At 47.0% G+C, this 20,579-nt stretch overlaps 1 protein-coding gene across 2 annotated transcripts in view; it reads right to left on the bottom strand.

Moving 5' to 3' along the window:
• PLXND1 (plexin D1) overlaps window positions 1–20,579 on the bottom strand; it is a 108,710-nt gene that overhangs the window by 42,515 nt on the left and 45,616 nt on the right. For both annotated transcript variants that reach the window (XM_078610662.1, XM_078610663.1), the window contains exons 20-26: window positions 19,255–19,363; window positions 18,350–18,460; window positions 17,632–17,744; window positions 12,957–13,058; window positions 10,901–11,031; window positions 9,875–10,073; window positions 7,074–7,220 (exon numbers count right to left, since the gene is read on the bottom strand). In XM_078610662.1, coding sequence (XP_078466788.1) covers window positions 7,074–7,220; window positions 9,875–10,073; window positions 10,901–11,031; window positions 12,957–13,058; window positions 17,632–17,744; window positions 18,350–18,460; window positions 19,255–19,363 — 912 coding nt within the window. The remainder of the gene's footprint in view (window positions 1–7,073; window positions 7,221–9,874; window positions 10,074–10,900; window positions 11,032–12,956; window positions 13,059–17,631; window positions 17,745–18,349; window positions 18,461–19,254; window positions 19,364–20,579) is intronic.

Raw genomic sequence — 20,579 nt, 5'->3', positions numbered from 1 at the left:
CACCATCATCAGCCATCATCTATCCACTGCTGTATAAAGACCTGCAAAAGCTGTTGCTATCCCTCGTGGTCTCACGATGCAAACAACCTGGCTCTTGCACACGAATGTTCCCAGTCTTGGTCACCAGGCATCGTCCCTTGGAGCTATGATGCATCCTGCCCAAGCCTATTTCCTTTTCGTAACAGTTCGATGTGATGCCCTCTAACTTGCGTGTATTCTCCGTTCCACGTGCTCCTCTTCCTGTATCTCAGTATAATTTCCACGCACACGCTTCCCTCCACGCATATTTGCGGTCCCACCAGATTATGTTCCTATATTATTCCTCAATGTCTAATGGTTTGTAGACATGTGCAGCATGTGGTGCGTTTAAATGTGACGCGCGTTATTGTCCATGTGGCGAGTCGACAACCACTCACGATGGACCAATGTTTATATTAAAACTCTGCTGACGCAGTTTTTCGTAAGTAGGTCACTTTAAATGTTTATCGCAAAGCAGTTTTTTTCTTCAACGATAAAAAACATTTGGAAAGTACTCTAAATTATGTACTTGTATTGTTGTTAATTTGGAAAGGACAAATATTTTGCATGGCAGTGGCATGAGTAAATGATTGCAAGCCTGCACCTTTAGCATATTTTTGTTAAATATTAATTACACTGAATTAGATATAAATGACATTGAGCTATAAACCCGACGACCCGAGTTTGATTCCTGGCCACAGGTAACATCAGCGGCGCTTGATATCTGCACCGGTCCTGGGTGACACGGCCCAATCTCGAGCCACTGGCAATGACCAGCGTGGTGAAGTATGGTAAAAATAAAGCCATGATCTAAACGGCATTGGGAGGCCTTGATCCAGCAGCAAATTGACCCAGGGCTGTAAATGTGTTTTATTATTCTTGCTATTAATTACACACAAAAAAAATCTGTAAATGAAATGTAAACAGCGTTTATAACCATCTGCGTAGTTTAACTAAGATATACGCTTTTCATTCTGCCTTCTATTCAGTTATTGCAAAATCACAACGGTGATGAGTCTGCAAACGATTTGGTTGTTCCCAATTGTTTCTAATAATTTCCCTTAACAACTCATGACGACAAAAACAAAGCAGCCTCACATTACAAATTCCCGTGATGAGACACTTGAAGGTTACGTACTCATCTTACACAAACCTCTCACTCTCGCAAGCCCTTGTAATACCCAACATGCATTGCTCCTTTACGACAGCCCCGATAAAAATATCCTCCGAGTAAAAAATATAAACAAAATGTGAAAATAAGTAAATAAATAAATGAGCATTGTTGTCCGGCACCTTGCAGCTGGGATGCATGGCAATGAAGAGAGACGCCCCGCTTCCCTCGCTGTGATTGCACCGTCTCTCCCTCTCGCTCTCCCCAAGGACACAGCCCAACACAACTAAATCTAAACTAAACTAAATTTTGATTTAAAGCTTTCGTGACTGCAGGGATTCGTATTCCTGGTTCTTTCGGTAAAGTCACGTAGAAGGGAAATAATAAAATAATATAAATATAAAACAATACAAATCCTCACGACGTTTCGACTGCAACACAAGCAATCATCATCAGGTGTGAAATCCACAGCAAATTTTCTTGCTGTGGATTTCACACCTGATGATGATTATATTTATATTATTTTATTATTTCCCTTCTACGTGACTTTACCGAAAGAACCAAGAATATAAACTAAACTAGTTTTGTTATTTTACCAGGTAAGGCCCACTGAGCAATGTAGCTTCTTTTCAGATGCCACCCGGCCACCAACTGATGACGTGGTTTATACATCGAGTGGAAATGTGTCGCAGCTAAATCCTCTAAAACGCACGTCAATTCTAAATGTGGAGTGGAAAACCGCAGGATGCGGTGAAGAATCCACGCGGCGACGGGGAGAACACGCAAACTCCAAATACACAAGCGTCAGGGTCGGGAACGAACCCACGACCTCCTGCATCATACCTCTGCGGCACCCCGCGCGTGTCCCATGAACCCCCACAAAGCCTCCCATCAGCGTCCTCAGACGTTTCCTTTCTCAGTTGAAGGCTTTCGCAATGTACTCAGTGTTCGCAACATATCAACGTGTTATTATTAGCAAGATATTTTGAACGAAACATGACCTTGATTTTAATTTTAAGTTCCTTAAAGGAATAAGCAGGCATAAAATATATCACTATATTTAGGGGTGAAAGGGTTTAAATTCCCTCCTGGATGTGCGATTAATTGTTGGAATGCAGGATCGCAATTTGATACAAGAATATATGATGATATATATGATTTACACTGCGGTGAATGATAGCACCTCTAGTGGCTATAGGGGTACAATAAGAAAAGACCGATAGTTAAACAAGCAATTCCATACTCATACTCTTAGTTCTTTCGGTAAAGTCACGTCGGTAAAAAATTAAATTAAAATTAATGAAAATAAAATAAAAAATCACGACGTTTCGGAGGCAACACAAGTCTCCGTCATCAGGTGGGACCGTCACAGCCAGATTTGCTGCAGCAAATCTGGCTTGCAGGCACGAAAGCTTCAAATCTAGAATCATTTCCATACTCTTTGGTTCTTTCGGTAAAGTCACGTAGGTAGAAAAAATAATAGATCACGATGTTTCGATCGCAAAACAAGCAATCGTCATCAGGTGAGACAACCACAGCAAGAAAACTGCTGAAAGAGTATGGATTCCTGCAGTCACCAAAGCTTCAAATCAATCAATTCTATGCCTATATCATGACCTTAAACATTGATATGGATGAAGTTACGTGTCATTATCATCCATGATCTATCCACTACTTGATGCAGGCCGCCCACAAGTTGTCAGCCATGTCTCGCCGTGGTCTGATGTAGCAATCCAACGAACACCCGCACACCAGCTGATGTATTTCGCGCTCCATCTCTGCAAGTAGACTTTTTTTAGCGCCTTCTCTCCCTTAGCTGTCGCTGTCTCGACCGCCGGTCATTGTCCCTGCCCAGCCTGCTAATTTTTATTATAATTTTCTATTTCTTCAAAGTCGTCAAGATATATTTTACGCGTATGTTCTCCAATCTAAGTGTCTCTTTCTGCCTCTCATTGTACTCCAAGAATGTTTGCATTATTTTGTACAATGTTCAGCTTTTGTCCAATTATATGTCAATGTTTATGTTGCTCACCCATAATATGCACTGATGATAGCATTCACTCACTGCACACTTTCAATACAATAATATATGTACAGTCCTCTTAACCACGGCCCTATTATCCGCAACTCCTATTATATCTAGCAGCTGTACGATCTGTGAAAAACCCTATTATCCACTACTCTATATCTTCCTATTATGCACGATTATCCGCAACATTTCCCATAAGCCTTTGCGGAATGGCATCCTGTCATCTGCGATTTCTTTGTGGATAAGGGGTCCTGCGGTAAACTCGTCCTATTATCCGCATTAACCCACGATGTATCACCCCACACATAAACTATTTACATTTTTTTCGGTGAGGCCCAGTGAACTATATAGCTCTTTCTCAGAAGCAACCTGCCCACAAATGATAGCTCAACAAAGTGGCAAATCACGTGGAAATGTATGACAGCCGGATACTCTAAACACGTGCTTCTAAATGTGGACGGAAAAACCGAAGCACCCGGGGAAAAATCCACGCAACCACGGAGAGAGGACATGTGTCAGGGTCAGGATCGAGCCCACGACCTCCTGTATATCAAGCGAGGTCATTAACATCTCGCCACCGTGGCACCATGCTATGCCCCTAAGAGGAATACAATCAAGGATCATGGGATCTGCAATATTGGTCGCCCGTATCACGGCAATTAAGAGGAGTTCCATATACATTGTTGGTAGCTGGTAAAAAAAAATTGTTAAATAGTTTAGTTTACACGCGACACCCCCCTTCCACATACGCTTTCCTGCTTCTGCCCGCTTGTTGTTATAGACATTGTCTCAAAGGAAGTGAGGTCTTCCTGGCTGGGGGCTTAACTTAGCAGCCTTACAAATGAACTAATGGACCAGTGTTCTACTGGACCACATCAAGTGTAAGTAAACAATAGCATCTGCTTCCCCCCTCGCCTCCGAACTTTAGCTGTGCAATAGTTCCCTGCCATTCAAGCGTTTTTCCATTCACCATTCACCCAGGCAGCAAATTGGCAGCAATTGTCTTGTTGTGACGCGCCTCTATCTCATCACATCTCAGAAGCTAAGCAAGGTTTGAGCCGGGAGAGTGCTTGGATGGGTGACCACTGTGCACAAGCAGGTGTTAGTGAGCCTACTATACATTTCCACGTGATAAGCCACTTCGTTGAGCTGTCGTTTGTGGCCAGGCCACTTTTGAAAAATAAACTAATAGCTTAGTGGGCTTTACCTGGTAAGATTAAAAAAAATTGTTTTTTTTTATTTGTCTAACTTTGAAATTGATTTGTTCACCTTTCATATACTTTGCACTCCTATCGTGTTGTTGTACTGTTTGTTGTCGTAACGTTTTCACCCGCCCCTACTGGACATATGTGAAATAGAGCTTCATAGCTCATCGGATTTCTTCAGTGTCAATACATATTCTGATTCTGTATACCCGTGGCTGTACTCTACTTCTACGCTTCCGTGTGGTGTCTGTGCTCGCCGCGCTCGCCAACCCACAATAACCCAGCGTGATACATTTTGGGGGGAGTGGGGGGGCCCTCATCCAGCAGTGGATCGATGAAAGCTCTGTACAGTACTTGTACACGCGTCCGTTGTGAAGCTCGTGTTCAAGAGTTGTGCTGTGCTATTTGTTTTAAACATGCTTGCACTTCTGCTTGAATCGACTGGCTCAAGCGAAGCCCAAGTGCAGGGCGGAGGAAGTAGTGATCTGTGGTTTCCAATCGAGTGGGTTTCATCGTCCCTGTCTGGAGAGGAATGAGACGCGGGGGTCTCTCTGGGCGCGACTTCCCTGTGCTCTGACGTCAACGTCTACTGACTCACCAGCCTGCTTTGCTTAAGCGTAACGAGCATGGGACCATGAACACGCCATGCCCTCGATTGTTTGTTTATTGCTCTTTCCATTGACAGTTTGAATAAATCGAATCAGAAAATATGTATATATCGTACACATATATGTTTAAATCTCTTACAAGACGTCTGGCCAGCATGGAAATTAGGCCAATATATCATGGGGCTCTGTACAATTCCCTCTCGTGCAGGCCCATGTTAACACTGTACATATTTGTTCTCTAAGCACTATTTTTTGCCTGCACCTCTGACACGTTATATTCCATCGTTGCCCCGTTCCTCTGCAAGGGTGGCTCTCGCGGTGCTTTTTGTGCGCTGATGCACCACACATCTCCCTTGCAAACGATAAACTACTTAAAAACGAAACTATTTCTATTTTACAAGGGAAGGATCACTGAGCTATGTAGCTCTTTATTAAAAGCGACCTGGCCACAAATGATGGCTCAACGAAGTGGCTTATCACGTGGAAATTTGACAGCAGTCAACTTCTCTACACGCAATTTTTCTAAATGTAGAGAGAAAAACCGGAGAATTCGGAGAAAAATCCACCCGACCACGGAAAGAACACGCAAACCACAAGTATACAGGTGTCAGGGTCGGCCTCGACCCCATGACCTTCTGTACACCAGGTGAGGTAGTCAACATCTCGCCACCGTGGCACCCAAAACATCTGGGTAACTGAGTAAACGGAACTTTCCGTGTAACAAATAAAGAGTGATTGATTGAGCCGGTGGCGAGTCAGCAGTAAAATTACAGGGACTGGTACTGACAATGGTGTGAAATCACCCATCATAAAGCTCGCTCAGTGAATGATTGACAGGAAAAAAAAACATTATCTGGAGAGAGCAGAGGGACTGACTGACTGTCGGCTGGAGATTGCATTTGCAGTGTGTTAAACTTTGAATGAGCAGCAAACAAACGCCTCCACCTGTTAACAACGAATAGATAAAACGGATGTCAATAAACTGCTCCTGTTTTTTTTATTTTAAGCCATTGCAATTGCATGTTTGTCAATGACCAAAGTTAGACCCGTAAAAGTTAAAGCAAAGCTGAGCCTGGATAGTGCTGGTTAGTGCATAAAAACAGCTGCAGTAGGCGACCGCCTGGGTCTACTACATCGTCTGCAGAGTCAGTGAAGTAAAAGCCGGTGTTGTTATGGATGATGCTCAAACGTCGTATGTGCTCCCCAACTTTTCCAGCGTGAAGTACTTAGAACTATTTGAACTATGTTGTTCATTTACCAGGAAAGGCCCACTGAGCTATGTAGCTCTTTTTCAGAAGCGACCTGGGCCACAAATGATAGCTCAACGAAGTGGCTTATCGTGTGGAACTTCACAGCAGCCAAATACTCTAAACGCGTGTTTCCTAATGTGGAGGGGAAAAGCCGGAGTACCCGGAGGGTCGGGATCGAACCCACGACCTTCTGTACACCGGGCGAGGTGGTAAACATCTCTTCACCACGGCGCCCTTCTCGCAAGGGTGGTCACATGACACCCCCGTGGCCCACACAGCACAGAGAGAGGCGCCCCATCCGGCAGTGGATTGACAAAAGGGCTGTCTGTACTTGTACTGTGCTTGCACTGTACTTGCGTGTTGTTCATCTAAATCAAAATATATGAAAGGCAGGCTTGTGTCAATGGGTTGTCTCTCACCTGGCCAGAAATACATTCGGCTAATCTGTGTGTGCACGAATGATATCTACCCAAATGTCCCTATCAGGGAACAAAACTCACTCGAGTGACAGGCATTCCAACAACTGATAAATAATCTGGACTTACCTCCTACCTCCCCATTAAACAGGATTATTACATTTCCAATTTTTTTATTAACGAGATTGCTGGCCGGTATTCACGTGAATTTGATTTTTTCATTCACTCATTTGCTGCCGCCACTTGAGAGATGGACAACGCCGTGGGATAAGTTCATACAGCCAGCGAGCATGTGCAGGGGGGAGGCATGGGAGGTGGAGGTGCGGTGTGGCCGGGACGAAGCTACAACACGGCCGTGAGCGTGCGCGTGACGCCGGGTTGCAGAGAAAGCTGCTAAAGACCGTCCGGCATGGCGTCGTGGGCTTATGTCACCCACCAGGGGGGTCGCCTCGATGTTCTCGCGCAGCAGCCAGTCCTCGCTCAGCGTGTACTTGGCACGGCCCGTGACCGCGTCCACCGGCCCCTTGCTGATCTGCTGCCGAATGGCCGTGAGCAGCAGAAAGAACGGCTCCCCAACTCGGTCCTGTGTGTGCACAGCGCGGAGGAGGGGGAGGAGGATGCACGTACGTACGTATGCTGAACTTATTTCGCACTGTACGTAGCCAACCGTGCTAATCGGAGGTGCGGGGGAAGGACAACAAACTAAAGACAAATAAGAGTTCTGAAAAAAATGAGTTTTCAATCTAGGTGACTTAAAAGTGCACAGCTGCAGTGGCTTCCTAGCATCCGCATCAGAGGGAGAGCGTTCCAGAAGCACGTCTGAAAGCGCGCGATGCGGTGACCGTCTTTGTTCGACGGCGAGCCAAAAGCCGCTGCGAGGATGACCGGAGTTCGCGTGATGGTGGTTTATGCTCTTTGACGAGATCAGCGAGCTATCGTGGTTCGTTTGTGGCAAGCACTTTGTGTGTGTTGAGTGCGACCTTAGAATGTATTCGCTTAGCAACCAGAAGCCAATGCAGCTCAGCGAGCCCTGGACGGACATGGTCGGATTTAGCAGTACACGGTACGATCCGTGGCAGAGAGTTATAAGCAGCATTGATAGAGGCTCTAGAGGGACACCACATTGGCAAGATGTTAACTCCCTCGCCTGGTATATAGGAGGTCGTGGGTTCGATCCCAATCTTGACACCTTCATATTTGGAGTTGGCATGTCCTCCCCATGGTTGCGTGGATTTGTCTCCGGGTCCTCCACATTTAGAATTAACACGCGTTCAGAGTAACTGGCTGCTATAAATGAGCACACTATAAGCCATTTTGTTGAGCTATCAGTTGTGCTCAGTGTGTCCTACCTCGTAAAATAAAAAATAGTTTGGTTTTAGTTTAGGCTCACAGGCACCGGTGTCTGATAAATCGCCCGAAGAGGAGGAAAAGGCACACCACGAGAGTGAGGGCTTGCTCCAGTCTGTGTCCCCTGTCTGCCTCCTTCTCCCATCACACACATCCCTCGACATGACCCCGAGCTAAATGTGGCGGGCGACCTGTGACTAATCGCACGACTGTGATGACGTTCTGTGATGTGCACTCGTTGTGCGGGGGATCTTTGTGCAAATCCAGGTTAAAACTGGCATGCAAAGTGACCCTGTTGAGATAAATTTGGAACGTGTGTCTGTTATAACACCTTTGTTCAGTATTTCTATTTTACTTATTCGTTATATTTAATGTACGTGATTCGAACGAAACACTTGTTTCATCTAGTCAAAACAAGTGCGTATATATATATTTTTTTAAGTACGGTGTGTGTATATATGGGTTTCCTTCCCGTGCGTGACTGTGAAGGGCCGCGGTGTCTGTGTCCGTGCTCCCATTTCGGGGTAATTTGGTCAAAGTGTTTGGGCCCTCGGTAAGACCAACCCTCCCTCACGCTAACCCCAAACAACCACCTACCGACCCGCCATCCTTTCCTTCCCCACACCCTCTCCCGTTTACAATCTCCATTCACACTCCCACCTTCCCCACCCCCCCCTGCCCTGTCCACTCTCTCCAATCTGTCTTGGAATGTAGACAAAAATAACATGGGGGAGGGGGGGACTAATGACTGCCTGCCGTCTTGCAAAGGAGTGCCGCTTTAGAGGCAGATTAAGATTGATGCCTTGGCCAGCCTTTGTCCTTATCTAGTTTGCCATACTTAAATAGAGCCAGAAAGCAGATCTACACGGTGTAATGGCGTGTGTTTATATATATAGGGTGTGGAAGTAAACTGCTCTGCAGCGATAAGCCTACAAGCTTTAGCACTTGTCCGGTTAGCCAGTGCTTTCTGCATGTTACCTGACATTACGTACAGATACACGGACACGCGTACAAACACAGGCACACTGGCAAACGGGCCGTTGGGCAGGAGGTTGGATGGACAGCCATACGCTCATCGGATTCCTCCAGAATAAATACATGTTTTGATTCTGATGCGGATGAGTTTCAGACTTCAACATTTTGCATTCTGGTCAGAATTTTAAGAACAATTTGAATGGTTGTTTTTCTTCGGATTTTCATGCAAATGACATGGTGCTAATAAAAGTGACGTCACCAAATGCCATGCCACGTCACTTTTTGCAGAAAAGCTGTGAAAGTGACGTCATTATAGAGACATCAGTTTCATTTGTAAGGGGAAATAATTGGAATAATCCAAAACAATTATTTCACTTGAAATCATCAAAAATGTATCCGATCTTAGGATTATTCAGATGAATCTGAACATCAGCAGTACATCCCTAACTGAGAGACAGACACACAGGCAGGTAGGCAGATGAACAGCCAGACATGCAAAGAGATAGACAAATTATAATTTGTGTTTGATAGAGTCACTCTTTCTCTCTGTCTGTATGTTTATTTGTTTCTCTGCCTGTCATTCTGTCTGCCTACGTGTCTATCTCTTTGCCTGTCTGGCTGTTTATCTGCCTACCTGCCTGTGTGTCTGTCTGTCTCTCAGTTAGGGATGTGCCGCCGATGTTCAGATTCATCTGAATAACAATGATAATTATCATCAACGACAGGGAAGGAGGGTGGACAAACAAACAGTCGGAGAAACGGTCAGACAAATAAAACGACAGGCAGTCCCGTCGACACACGTAAACGTATGGACGGACGGACGGTCAAAGAGACGGCCGTACGTACAGACGCGCAATCACGCGGACAGACGGGGAGGGGGCCGCCTCGACCCTCTGTCCCGTCGCCTTCACCCACCCGCAGGAAGCCGTACATGCAGATGGACATCCAGTTGGTGAGCATCTTCTCCACGACGGACTCGGTGCGGCGCAGCATGAGCTTGGGGTGCTTGTTGGTGGACGACCTGATGAGGTCGACGAGCAGCTCCTTGAGCACGGCCGTGTAGTACTCGAGCTTGCCCTGCAGCGCCGCCGTGAGCCACGACGCCAGGTAGCACCTAGCGCACGCCGTGGGGACGACAGCGCCGGCGCGGGGCGCAAGCGGAGCCAGTGTCGGCAAGCAGCTCAAGGCGGTGGGGGGGGCGGCGGCGGCACCGGGTTCGTGACACAAAATCGGGGTTCGCCCCAAAATATCGAATTCAAATTCCAATTAACGAGCTGACTCATATGCAGAGGTGACTAGTCCCTCTCTTCTCTCATCATCGCCGCACCTCTCTTTCGTCATCCCACGAGTATTTTACGACTTGAAGTTAGGGTCCTCAATGGGCGAGTTCCACCACAGCCAGCCCGAGCAGTGAAAGAGTAGGGGACTTATCCACTCACCGCCGCCGAGATACTTCTTAGACTCACCCCCTCCTAACCTCCCCCTTCTCACTCTACTCACTTCCCCATGCCTCCTACCACTTCCCTCTCAGCTCGCCCTTCTCCGTTCCACACACTCTCCGCTGCACCCCAGAATGTTTTCTGTAAAAGCCCTCCAAACAATCTTCGCTCGGTAGGAGGTCGCTCATTTTCCTTTGCCGCCCTCAATCTAAATCTCTCTGCCCCCAGCCATCCGTGCTGTCGACTTCCGGCCCCTGTTAAAGTCTAACGTCAAGTCCTTCCTTGTTTCTTCCTCCCATGAATCGTTGCCTCTCTGAATTAACGAAACATGCCAGATCTGTTGTAGCTGTATTGGATGCGAATCGTATGGGTCTCTAAGCCTGTGGGTCCCCATGCAAGTCTAATCCCTCTAAAAATGTATGGGTCTCTCTGAATGGCCGCATTGGGATTGTGTACAGGAACGCAGCATTCCTAGGGCATTGCAAGGAGTTGTGCTGTGCACCTGTCCTTGACCGTGAAATCCTTCTGCTGCTCCAGCGTGTGGATGAACGTGATGAGGAATTTCTGGTTGTTGAGCAGCGTGGAGAAAATGCCGATTCCCTCCTCCATCATTTGCCTACGCAATTCGGGAACCTGCGAGAAACACCACGCACAACACAAAGACACGCATCCCCCGAATGCCCTTGAACAGACTGTGAGCACGGCACACCAGGGGATGGATGCAGATACTAATATGAGGCTGAGTTGACCTAGGGGAGGATCGGTTCACATATTCGCCACTGTTATCTCCAGGACAAATACAAATTCTGATTCCGGTTCAAGTGTTCGCCACTCATATTGGTCATGAGCAGGAATCGAACTCGGGTCGCTGCGCTAACCATTAAACTACCGCTACCCTCACATACATACGCACCACGCACGTAACATACAAAGACAAAGATCCGCTGTATAGCCTTAAGAGACTGTTGGGGCAAGCACTGTTAGTGAGCACATATAAAGGCCGGCACGGCACACGAGGGGGTGGGTGGCCAGCACCACGCCCGGCCAGATTTGTCTCCCCCAGTGGCGATGTTTACACACCGCACCAGGTACTCATTTGAGGCTGAGTCAACTTAGGGGAGGGCCAGGACCGGTTCAGATAATTGTCACTGGTGTTGGCCATGAGTGGGAATCGAACTCGGGTCGCTGGGTTCGTAGCAGAGCATGCTAACCGCTACGCTACCGCTCCCCACATAACATGTACACACAAAGCATAGACGCCACAACCCCGCTGTGTAGTTTTGTTGTATAATTTGCGCAATTGTTATTTCATATACGTGCATTTGTGTACAGGGGCGCCCAGAGGTTAGCGGAGACCCCCGGGCAAAAAAATGTCCATGTGGGGGCCCCATTATTTCGTGGCTGACAAAAAGCCCAGGGCTGTTGTGGGGTCCTCTTTTGTGTGTCCCCACCCAACCCACCTCTCTGTGGGCAGCCCTGTATGTGTACACAGAAGGCGAGAGAGCGAGAGTAGAATGCACATCTTACCAGACATTTGTTCAATATCGAATGTGCATGTATGTTGAACTTCTTTCGCACCGTACGTAGCCAGCCGTGCCAATCGCAGGTGTGGGTGTTCAACGCTGGCCGAACGTTTACTTTAGAATGACTCTGCCCAGTGACGGATTAAGCTAGTGCGGGGCCTGTGGCATATGTTCTAACGAGGCCCTAAATAAAAACATAAATATTAACAACACACATTTATAACTTGCATAGTAATTGTATTTTTTCATTTGCTATACAGTCAGATAATACGACAAATCGCTAACCTTGAACACCCAGTCGTTCAAAAAAGTTGGGCAGTATAGTACTATAGTAATAGAGCAAGTGCAGAATCACTGAACCGGAATTGATTGAAACGTTGTGATATATTATTCTTTTGGATTTTATTTTTCTACCTACGTGACTTTACCGAAAGAACCAAAGAGTGCGGAATTGATAGCTTGAAATAATTTAGCGTGGGGCCCTTGAAAGTGCGGGGCGTGTAGCATATATTGTATACTTATTCAAAATTTTTACATACTTTAGCCCCTTAGTATTAGTTAGACTTTGTAACGTTAGTATAGTTAGACTGAATACCACTTATTTAAGTTTTAAGATTCCTACATGTTGAATGTATGCACCTTCCTGCCATAGTAAATTCCTTGTCTGTGCGAACTTTCATGGCGAATAAAACCCTTTCTGATTCTGATTCTGATATGCATATACTTTTGCTCCGGGGATAATCCAGCCACTGACTCTGCCGTGCTCCCCTGATTTGTTGTATGCCGCCAACCCTCGCCTTTAAACTACACGGTAGGGGTGGGGGGGGGGTTTATTCACTTGCTTCATACTCTTAGTTCTTTCGGTAAAGTCACGTAGGTAAAAAATGAAATTAAAATTAAAAATTTTACCTACGTGACTTTACCGAAAGAACTAAGAGTGTGAATCCTTGCAGTCACGAAAGCTTAAAAATCTAGAATCACTTGCTTCACTTGCTCAATTCATAGAGCAACCGCTGGCAAATCGCCGCTTCTCACCTGCCACTCGGCGGCGAAGAGCGGATGGTCCAGCACGAGCGCGCTATCGGTGGCGGGGATTCTGCGCAGTTGGCGTGATACTGTGTGAAACTGCTCCACTGTCTGGTTTGAGGGGGACAAACAAAAAGGCAACGACAACAGAACAACAAACGCAAGACAAAATGACGACGGAGCCATCGGAAATTTCGCCACAACCGTGATTGCGCTGCAACTTTGTGACCTTTTTTTTAATGTTTTGCGGGTGGTGGTGGGTGGGGGGAAAAGTTGATTGATGTTTATCTTGGGTTGGCACTGCGGTTTATAGCGATTGACTCACAATCGGGGAAAGGTTTTCCCCGCGAGTTCAAATGCCCCCTCCTGGGGCCGATTACCCCCAGCCAATTATCCCTTCGGGGGGGCAGTCACTAAAATCAGGACCACTTTTTAAATAAACATCAACAGTTGGTTGTCCTTTGGAGAGACTGTTATACCACTGGCGTTTATGTGTGTGTGTTGAACTTCTTTCGCACCGTATATATCCAACCATGCTAATCGGAGGCTTCTACAGATAAGCGCCACTGCATTGCTCTTTTGAGCAGGGAGACACAGGCCTTGCATTCTGAGAGAGTGTAAGGGTGCGATCCTCTGACCAAATCACCCAGAACGCACGCAATCTCATAAGATCACAAAAGCTAAGCAGGGATGAGCATGGATAGTGCTTGGAATTGGCAACCGCCATGAAAAAAAACGTGGTTTTGTAGGCAGCAGCTGTTAGCATAATTTGTCAGCAGAAGGCATTGCAATAAAGTGCATTGTTGTACTGTACTCCTATGCTTCCATAAACTGTACTGTGGTGAGATGGTAACTACCTCGCCTGGTATACAGGAGGTCACGGGTATGATCCTGACCCTGACGCCTGCTGTATATTTGGGGTTTGCGTGTTCTCCCCATGGTCGTGTGGATTTTTCTCCGGGTCCTCCGGTTTTTCCCTCCACATTGAGAATCAACAAGAATTTAGAGTATTTGACCACTATAAATTTCCACTTGATAAGCCACTTCCTTGGGCTATCTTTTGTGGCCAGGTCGCTTCTGGAAAAGACCCAAATTAATTAGTTCATCGTGTGGACATTTATAGCAGCCAAACACTCGTAACACATGTTTCTAAATGTGGAAGGCCAAACCGGAGGACCCCAGGAAAAATCCACACGACCACGGGGAGAACACGCAAACTCAAAATATACAGGCGTCGGAGTCGGTAACACGATCAAATCTGCGACCTCCTGTATACCAGGCGAGGTAGTTAACATCTTGCAACCGCGACACCTCATTGTGCTCAGACTCGGGCTGTGCGTGTCTGCTCGTGCTGCGGAGACACACGGAGAACAATGCGTGCATAGTCCCCCATGCCTTTCCCATTCTGCCGTCTCGAGTCGCCGATCTCCCTGGGGCGAGCAGGGTTTGAGTCTGTAACCGCTCTACAGAAGGGAATGCGCGTGTGTGTACGGTTTATTTCTGTTTTAATGCACAGAGAGCCTGCTCCATAAAGATTCCCGCATTACGTAATCGGAATAACAACCCGCATGTGTTGCCCAGCACTCTGAATCCACGGACTTAACAAAATGTTGCTGTTCTCTGGCACACAAAAACGAGTTTCTAATATGATGTATATCTGTGGTATGTATGTGTGTGTGTGAACACTCCAGAGACGCTGTCACTCAGGAGAAGGAGCAATGAAATCGTTTGGTGTGCCAGGTGCCGGATGGAGTTTTACATCGCGGGATCGATCGCGAGAGGTAGCAGCAGCAGCAGCTTTTGGAGGTGCCTGCGTCCAGCGGTGGATTGACCACGGCTGATGATGGCGACGTACAAGTGAAGACAACTTGACATGTCCACAAGAAGTAAAGTTTCCATCTGGAGAATGCTGCCTCCTTGAGTGCATGGGTTTTCTCCAGGTTCTGCGGTTTCCTCCCACATTTGTATAAACGCCTTTGCATTATCTTCTTGGTTCTTTCGGTAAAGTCACGTAGAAGGAAAATAATAAAATAATACAAATAAAACATAATAAAATAATTCTCACGACGTTTCGGCCACAACGCAAGCAGCCGTCCTCAGGTGAAGAACAGGTCTGTCAGAAAGACAGCGTCTGAATGAAAACCACCAGGCGTGGCAGCGTATATTTAAGCTGGGTTAGAAGGGGAAGAGCGCCCCGACAAAGGAATTCGCATATCAAGAGGAATCTAGCATACCCATGGGAAATGCAGGTATGCGACCAGTACCACTTATTATTTGGTTCTTTCGGTTAAGTCACGTCTAAAGATAAAACAATAAATTAAATTAAATAATAGAATACGACGTTTCGATTGCAACACAAGCAATCATCATCAGGTATAATGAAATAGCGACATAAAATCTAACCAGAGAACTATAGACAGACATATTAGCAGACAGATATCACCAAGATACATAGAGAGAGCAACACAGGTAACAGAGAGAGGTGGTCGTCTCTGTGGGGTGGCCTTAAATAGACAGAGGGGGGCGGAGGCCTGGTTGATTACGTATTTCAAAGATTGCTAATGCGTTAATTGTGTGTTGACCGACCCTCTGTGTTGTATTACATTACATTTCGATATTTTACTAGGTTATTTAATTTTAGTGTGTCCTTCTCCTGATTTTCAGGCTTGCTTGCCGTGTCATCGCACTTGCAGCACCACGTTTTGTTGTCCACTCATTGATATGCTAATTTTTTCTCTAACCCCCCTCCCTCTCTCTGCCTCCGCCCCCCTCTGTCTATTTAAGGCCACCCCACAGAGACGACCACTTCTCTCTGTTACCTGTGTTGCTCTCTCTATGTATCTTGGTGATATCTGTCTGCTAATATGTCTGTCTATAGTTCTCTGGTTAGATTTTATGTCGCTATTTCATTATACCTGATGATGATTGCTTGTGTTGCAATCGAAACGTCGTATTCTATTATTTAATTTAATTTATTATTTTATCTTTAGACGTGACTGAACCGAAAGAACCAAATAATAATTCCGGCAGTCACGAAAGTTCTAAAAATTAAGATAGTACCACTTATGCCCGTGCATTATGCCGCTTGAGTTACTGCGACGATTGAGGACGGCTGCTTGCATTGTGGCCGAAACGTCGTGAGAATTATTTTATTATGTTTTATTTTTATTATTTTATTACTTCCCTTCTACGTGACTTTACCGAAAGAACCAAGAAGATGAATCCCTGCAGTCACGAAAGCTTTAAATCGAAATTTATACGTAACAAAACCTTGAACATAAATCTTTCATGCCTCTTCTGTCCTCCGTTATAACAACGTACCTCCCTGTCAATCTACCACTGGATGAAGGGCTCCACGTGCGGTGTTGGTTATGGGGATTGTTTGACCATACATCACCACACTGGTCAGTGCAGGCTGGTGGATGAGTGTAGGAAGGATCCAGGACTGGCTTACGCTCATGTGAGCTGCACCCAGGAACCAAACTCAGGTTGCTGGAATCGTAGCGCAGCGGCACTCACCACTCTGCCCGTTCATTATGAAAGCACTGTAAAACCATAACATCATTACATCCAAACGGTTTTAAAATCTGGTAACGATAAATGTTCAACGTTTGGCGGTTGACGTAATTGTGTAAGCTAATCTGTAGCATGCATCAGCCTCTCAGTTCCTTCATTTCATCATTTTTGTGAGGTTGGGAGACTGGCCAAAGGCTTTCGCAAGGATGACCTCAATAAAGTACGAGCGGCAGCTGCAAGTGGACTTGTGGGGAGATAGAAAGTGACCACCACGCAAGCACAACTTCACAATAAAAACCCGCTGCGAGTTGCTGAACAATTTATCTCACTGCGCCTCATCCTCTAAAACATTGCGTTAAGAGCAAACAAGCACACTGCACGTGAACTGCCAATAAAAATGAGCAATCAATCGTCGCAGTAACTCAAGCGGCAATTTTTTTTATAATTGTTTAAAGTAAAGGTGCAGCCCTGCAATTGGCCTGCTCACGCCACTGCTGGCACGAGTGGACTTGGACAGAGGCAGCATCTCGAGAGAGCCTCTCCAACAGGGTATTATCTCGGCCGAACAAAAAAACCAAACTATTGCAGGTTACTGATGGACAGCCAGTTTTGTTTTACCAGGTTTAGCTTTCTACCAGGTTTAGCTTTCTTTTTTCACACTTTTGTTATGTAGGCTAGGCGTAGTCACAAACCGAACCTCTCCATAATAAAGGCTCAGTCTTTTGTTATGCAGTCTATTCATAGTCTCAAGCCGCACCTTACCATAATAATAAAAAGTGGGCCATTCCTGGCCCTTCCCCCCCCTCAACCATTATATATACGGAGTGTTATCTCCTGTAATCTCTCATTTACTTGATACAGCTGTCGGGCTGTGACGGTTCGACCTGAAACGTCGTGATTTTTATTTTATTTTACTTTTATTAATTTAAATTTTGTACCTACGTGACTTTACCGAAAAAACCTAAGAATATGAATCCTTGCAGTCACGAAAGCTTCAAATCTAGAATTAATTCAATTGAATCCCAATCGTGACAACTGGCGGTATCGCCGGGGGACTGAGCCATGAACCATTGCGCGCACGCGTACTACCCCGGACCCCCGCTGCTGGCGCTACCCCCGCTGACGCGAGCCGTGCCCTCCGTCGACGGTGACCGGGTGGGCGACGCACCTCCGGAAACAGGATCCTGATGGCGAAGTGCTTGTACTCGAGGAAGGGGATGCCCTGGTTGCCGTTGAACTCCGACGCCAGGTCCGTCATGTCCGTCTGCAGCTCCGCGAATCCTTTTTACGCCGGGGGGGTGGGGGGGGGGAGTGGGGTGTGAAGGCAATCGTTAGAGAGTGAGCAACGACGTGGTTTGAGCATTTCCCATGACGAGCTCCGACGGCGTTCCTTGGCACCGTCGCGATGTCGCGGTCGCGCCCCGCAGATTGCCGCTCGTTCGCCTCGAACGGATGGAAAGTGGGCGGTGTGCAGTTCCCGTTCTCTCACTTTTCCTTGTCCAAACGTGCACTATTGTGCATTGCCGAGTGTTTGATACACACGGTACCTGCTGCTTTGCGACTCGCAGATGGCAGTGAGGCGGTGGTCACCGAGCTGTTAGTTCTCTCTCCGTTAAACATGTTTGCTCGCTGCCCCAAGCCAGATTTGTTGTGTGTTGCTCGTTTTTGCAATGCTACGGGAGCATATAAAGTAGAGTACAACAATGGATTTTGCTGCACTGCCCTCTGCTGCGTGTTGGTCACCCAATCAAGCACTATCCAGGCTCTAGCCTGCTTAGCTTCTAGGGATCTGACTATATCGGGCACATTCCACGTGGTTTGGTGACAGGTGTGTGTGTGTGTGCGTGTTTAACGTGCAGCGATGAAGCGAAGAATTCTGTCCTCACCTTTGCGGATTTCGTCTCGGATCTGCGCCTCCATGTCCGCCATCTGCACGAGGATTTTCTTTAGGTTGTGCTTGGCTCTCTTGTTTTTGATGTAAAACACCATCACCAACACTGCCGAACAACGGTAGTCATGTGGCTGATTAATGTGACCCCCTCCAGCAACTAAAGGCGCTGCTATGCATCACAACAGTAACACAAATGTTTCTTGAATCGAACCTGAATTGTGACAATCAATTAACGTTTGTGATAGCGCGCAGCCACGGGTGTGCCCCTATATCCACCCCGACAAGTTTTATGTTCTTTGTTGTAATTCAAGAGCCCAGAATACAAAGTATGTTTCGAAGAGGGGGAAACAGCAACAAACCCGAAGCGATGCACCCGCAAAATTACGGTCCGACCGGGGCCGTCCGTGCTCGCTGCCCTGCCGCGGTAGGGGGCGACGATCGGGAACAGCCTATTTAAGGCGGACGGGAAGAAGACTGAGGAAGGGAGAGGAGGGTGGGATTCACCCCACCTGAGGACAGCTGCTTGCGTTGTGGCCGAAAGGTCGTGAGAATTATTTTACTTTTATTAATTTTAATTTTTCACCTACGTGACTTTACCGAAAAAACCTAAGAAAAATGTATTCTCCAATTGAATCACAACCACAAATTTCAACAATTCATCGAAACTCCGCTGCGGAGACAGGGGGAGGAGGAAGGGGAGGAGGGGGTTAACGGTTCGACCTCCGCTCGTTCCTGCGCAAAGAACCCCCTTGCGTCGAGTTTGCCGTCTCGCGCTAAAGAGGGAAAGCCAGGGGGTGGGGTGGCACGGAGGCAGCCCGAGAGCCAGGGGACCTGCCCTTGGGCAGAGAGCTCACAAAGACGACGACGACGACGAAGAAGGTGAGCCGAGAGCTCGCTCACCAATAATGCAGACGATGAGCAGGGCCAGGAAGAGAGCAATGGCAGTCGTCAAGTTGGATTTATCCACCGTCAGCATTTCCACCGTCACCTTGTAGTGCCCGACCTGAACCTGCGGGCACAGACAGCCGAGGGGAAACGCAATGTGAGGGGCGGCTGTGGAACGTGGTTGGTTGGTATCCCCGCACGAAGGCCACTGCAACCCATGGGTCCCAGTGCAGTGACACTGCCTGTAAAGTCGAGAGCTATGCGACTGCTCAGAGACAGAATCAGAGTTCATGAGGTGTCCATCGGAATCTGCCTCACGTCACTGCACTAATATCATTGTTTACTGACCCAGGAAAGCCTCACTCAGTCTCATGACTCTCTTTCAAGAGGGCCCTGCCAAGTTGTCAGTGTAACGGGGCAATGGCCGCTCTGTATGTTCCAATTGAGTTCACACTGATTTGCCCCATGACCATATCACCGTGAATGTGACCGATCTTGTCGAATCTCAGCTTTGCAGACTTAAGCCTGCTTAGTCCTCGGATGGGTGACCACCGTGGCTTGCCAGGTGTTGTAGGCAGAGAGACCACGAGGTGGCTGCATTGAGTGTCACCCTCTCGCGCGTGTGGTAGGTTTTCTCCGCGTTCTCCAGTTTCCTCCCAAGTGCCTTGTCTCGTATATATTTGTATGGCGCCTTATTCAAGTAACGCATAAAATGGGACACAAGATGACAGTGCTTGAGATAAAGAGTGAGTCTATCATCAAAAGTGGTGGTGACGTAGTTATGCTGACAGAACAAGTGCAAGTGGTTAAGAAGGGGATGTGGTAGGCCTGGTCGTAGCTGGGGGGCAGGGAGTAGTGGTAGCATTCAAATATTAAACTTTAATTTTATTTTACCAGCAAAGGCCCACTGAGCTATGTAGCTCTTTTTCGGAAGCGACCTGGCCACAAATGACAGCTCAACGAAGTGGCTTTTCGTGTGGAAATGTATAGCAGACATATACTCTAAACGCGTGATGTTGATTCTAAAGACCCGGAGAAAAATCCACGCGACCACGGGGCGAGAGGCACGCAAACTCCAAATATACAGCAGCAAGCTTCAGGGTCGGGATTGAACCCACGACCTCCTGTATACCAGGCGAGGTAGTTAACATCTCGCTACCGTGACGCCCACATGGGTCAAACAATCGTCATTGGAATAGGCCAAACATCCCAACGCAGCAGGGCCAAAACTGAAACAAATTCTGATCATCATCGATTCTTTCCTGGCCAAACGATTCGGCATAATGAGCCAATCGTTGGAATAAGTTACTGGAATGTATTTGGCTTTTCAAGGACGTTCC

The sequence above is a fragment of the Lampetra planeri genome, chromosome 34, assembly GCF_965212315.1.
Source record: "Lampetra planeri chromosome 34, kcLamPlan1.2.h2, whole genome shotgun sequence".
Classification (NCBI taxonomy): domain Eukaryota; kingdom Metazoa; phylum Chordata; class Hyperoartia; order Petromyzontiformes; family Petromyzontidae; genus Lampetra; species Lampetra planeri.
This window is presented reverse-complemented; position numbering and strand designations above follow the sequence as displayed.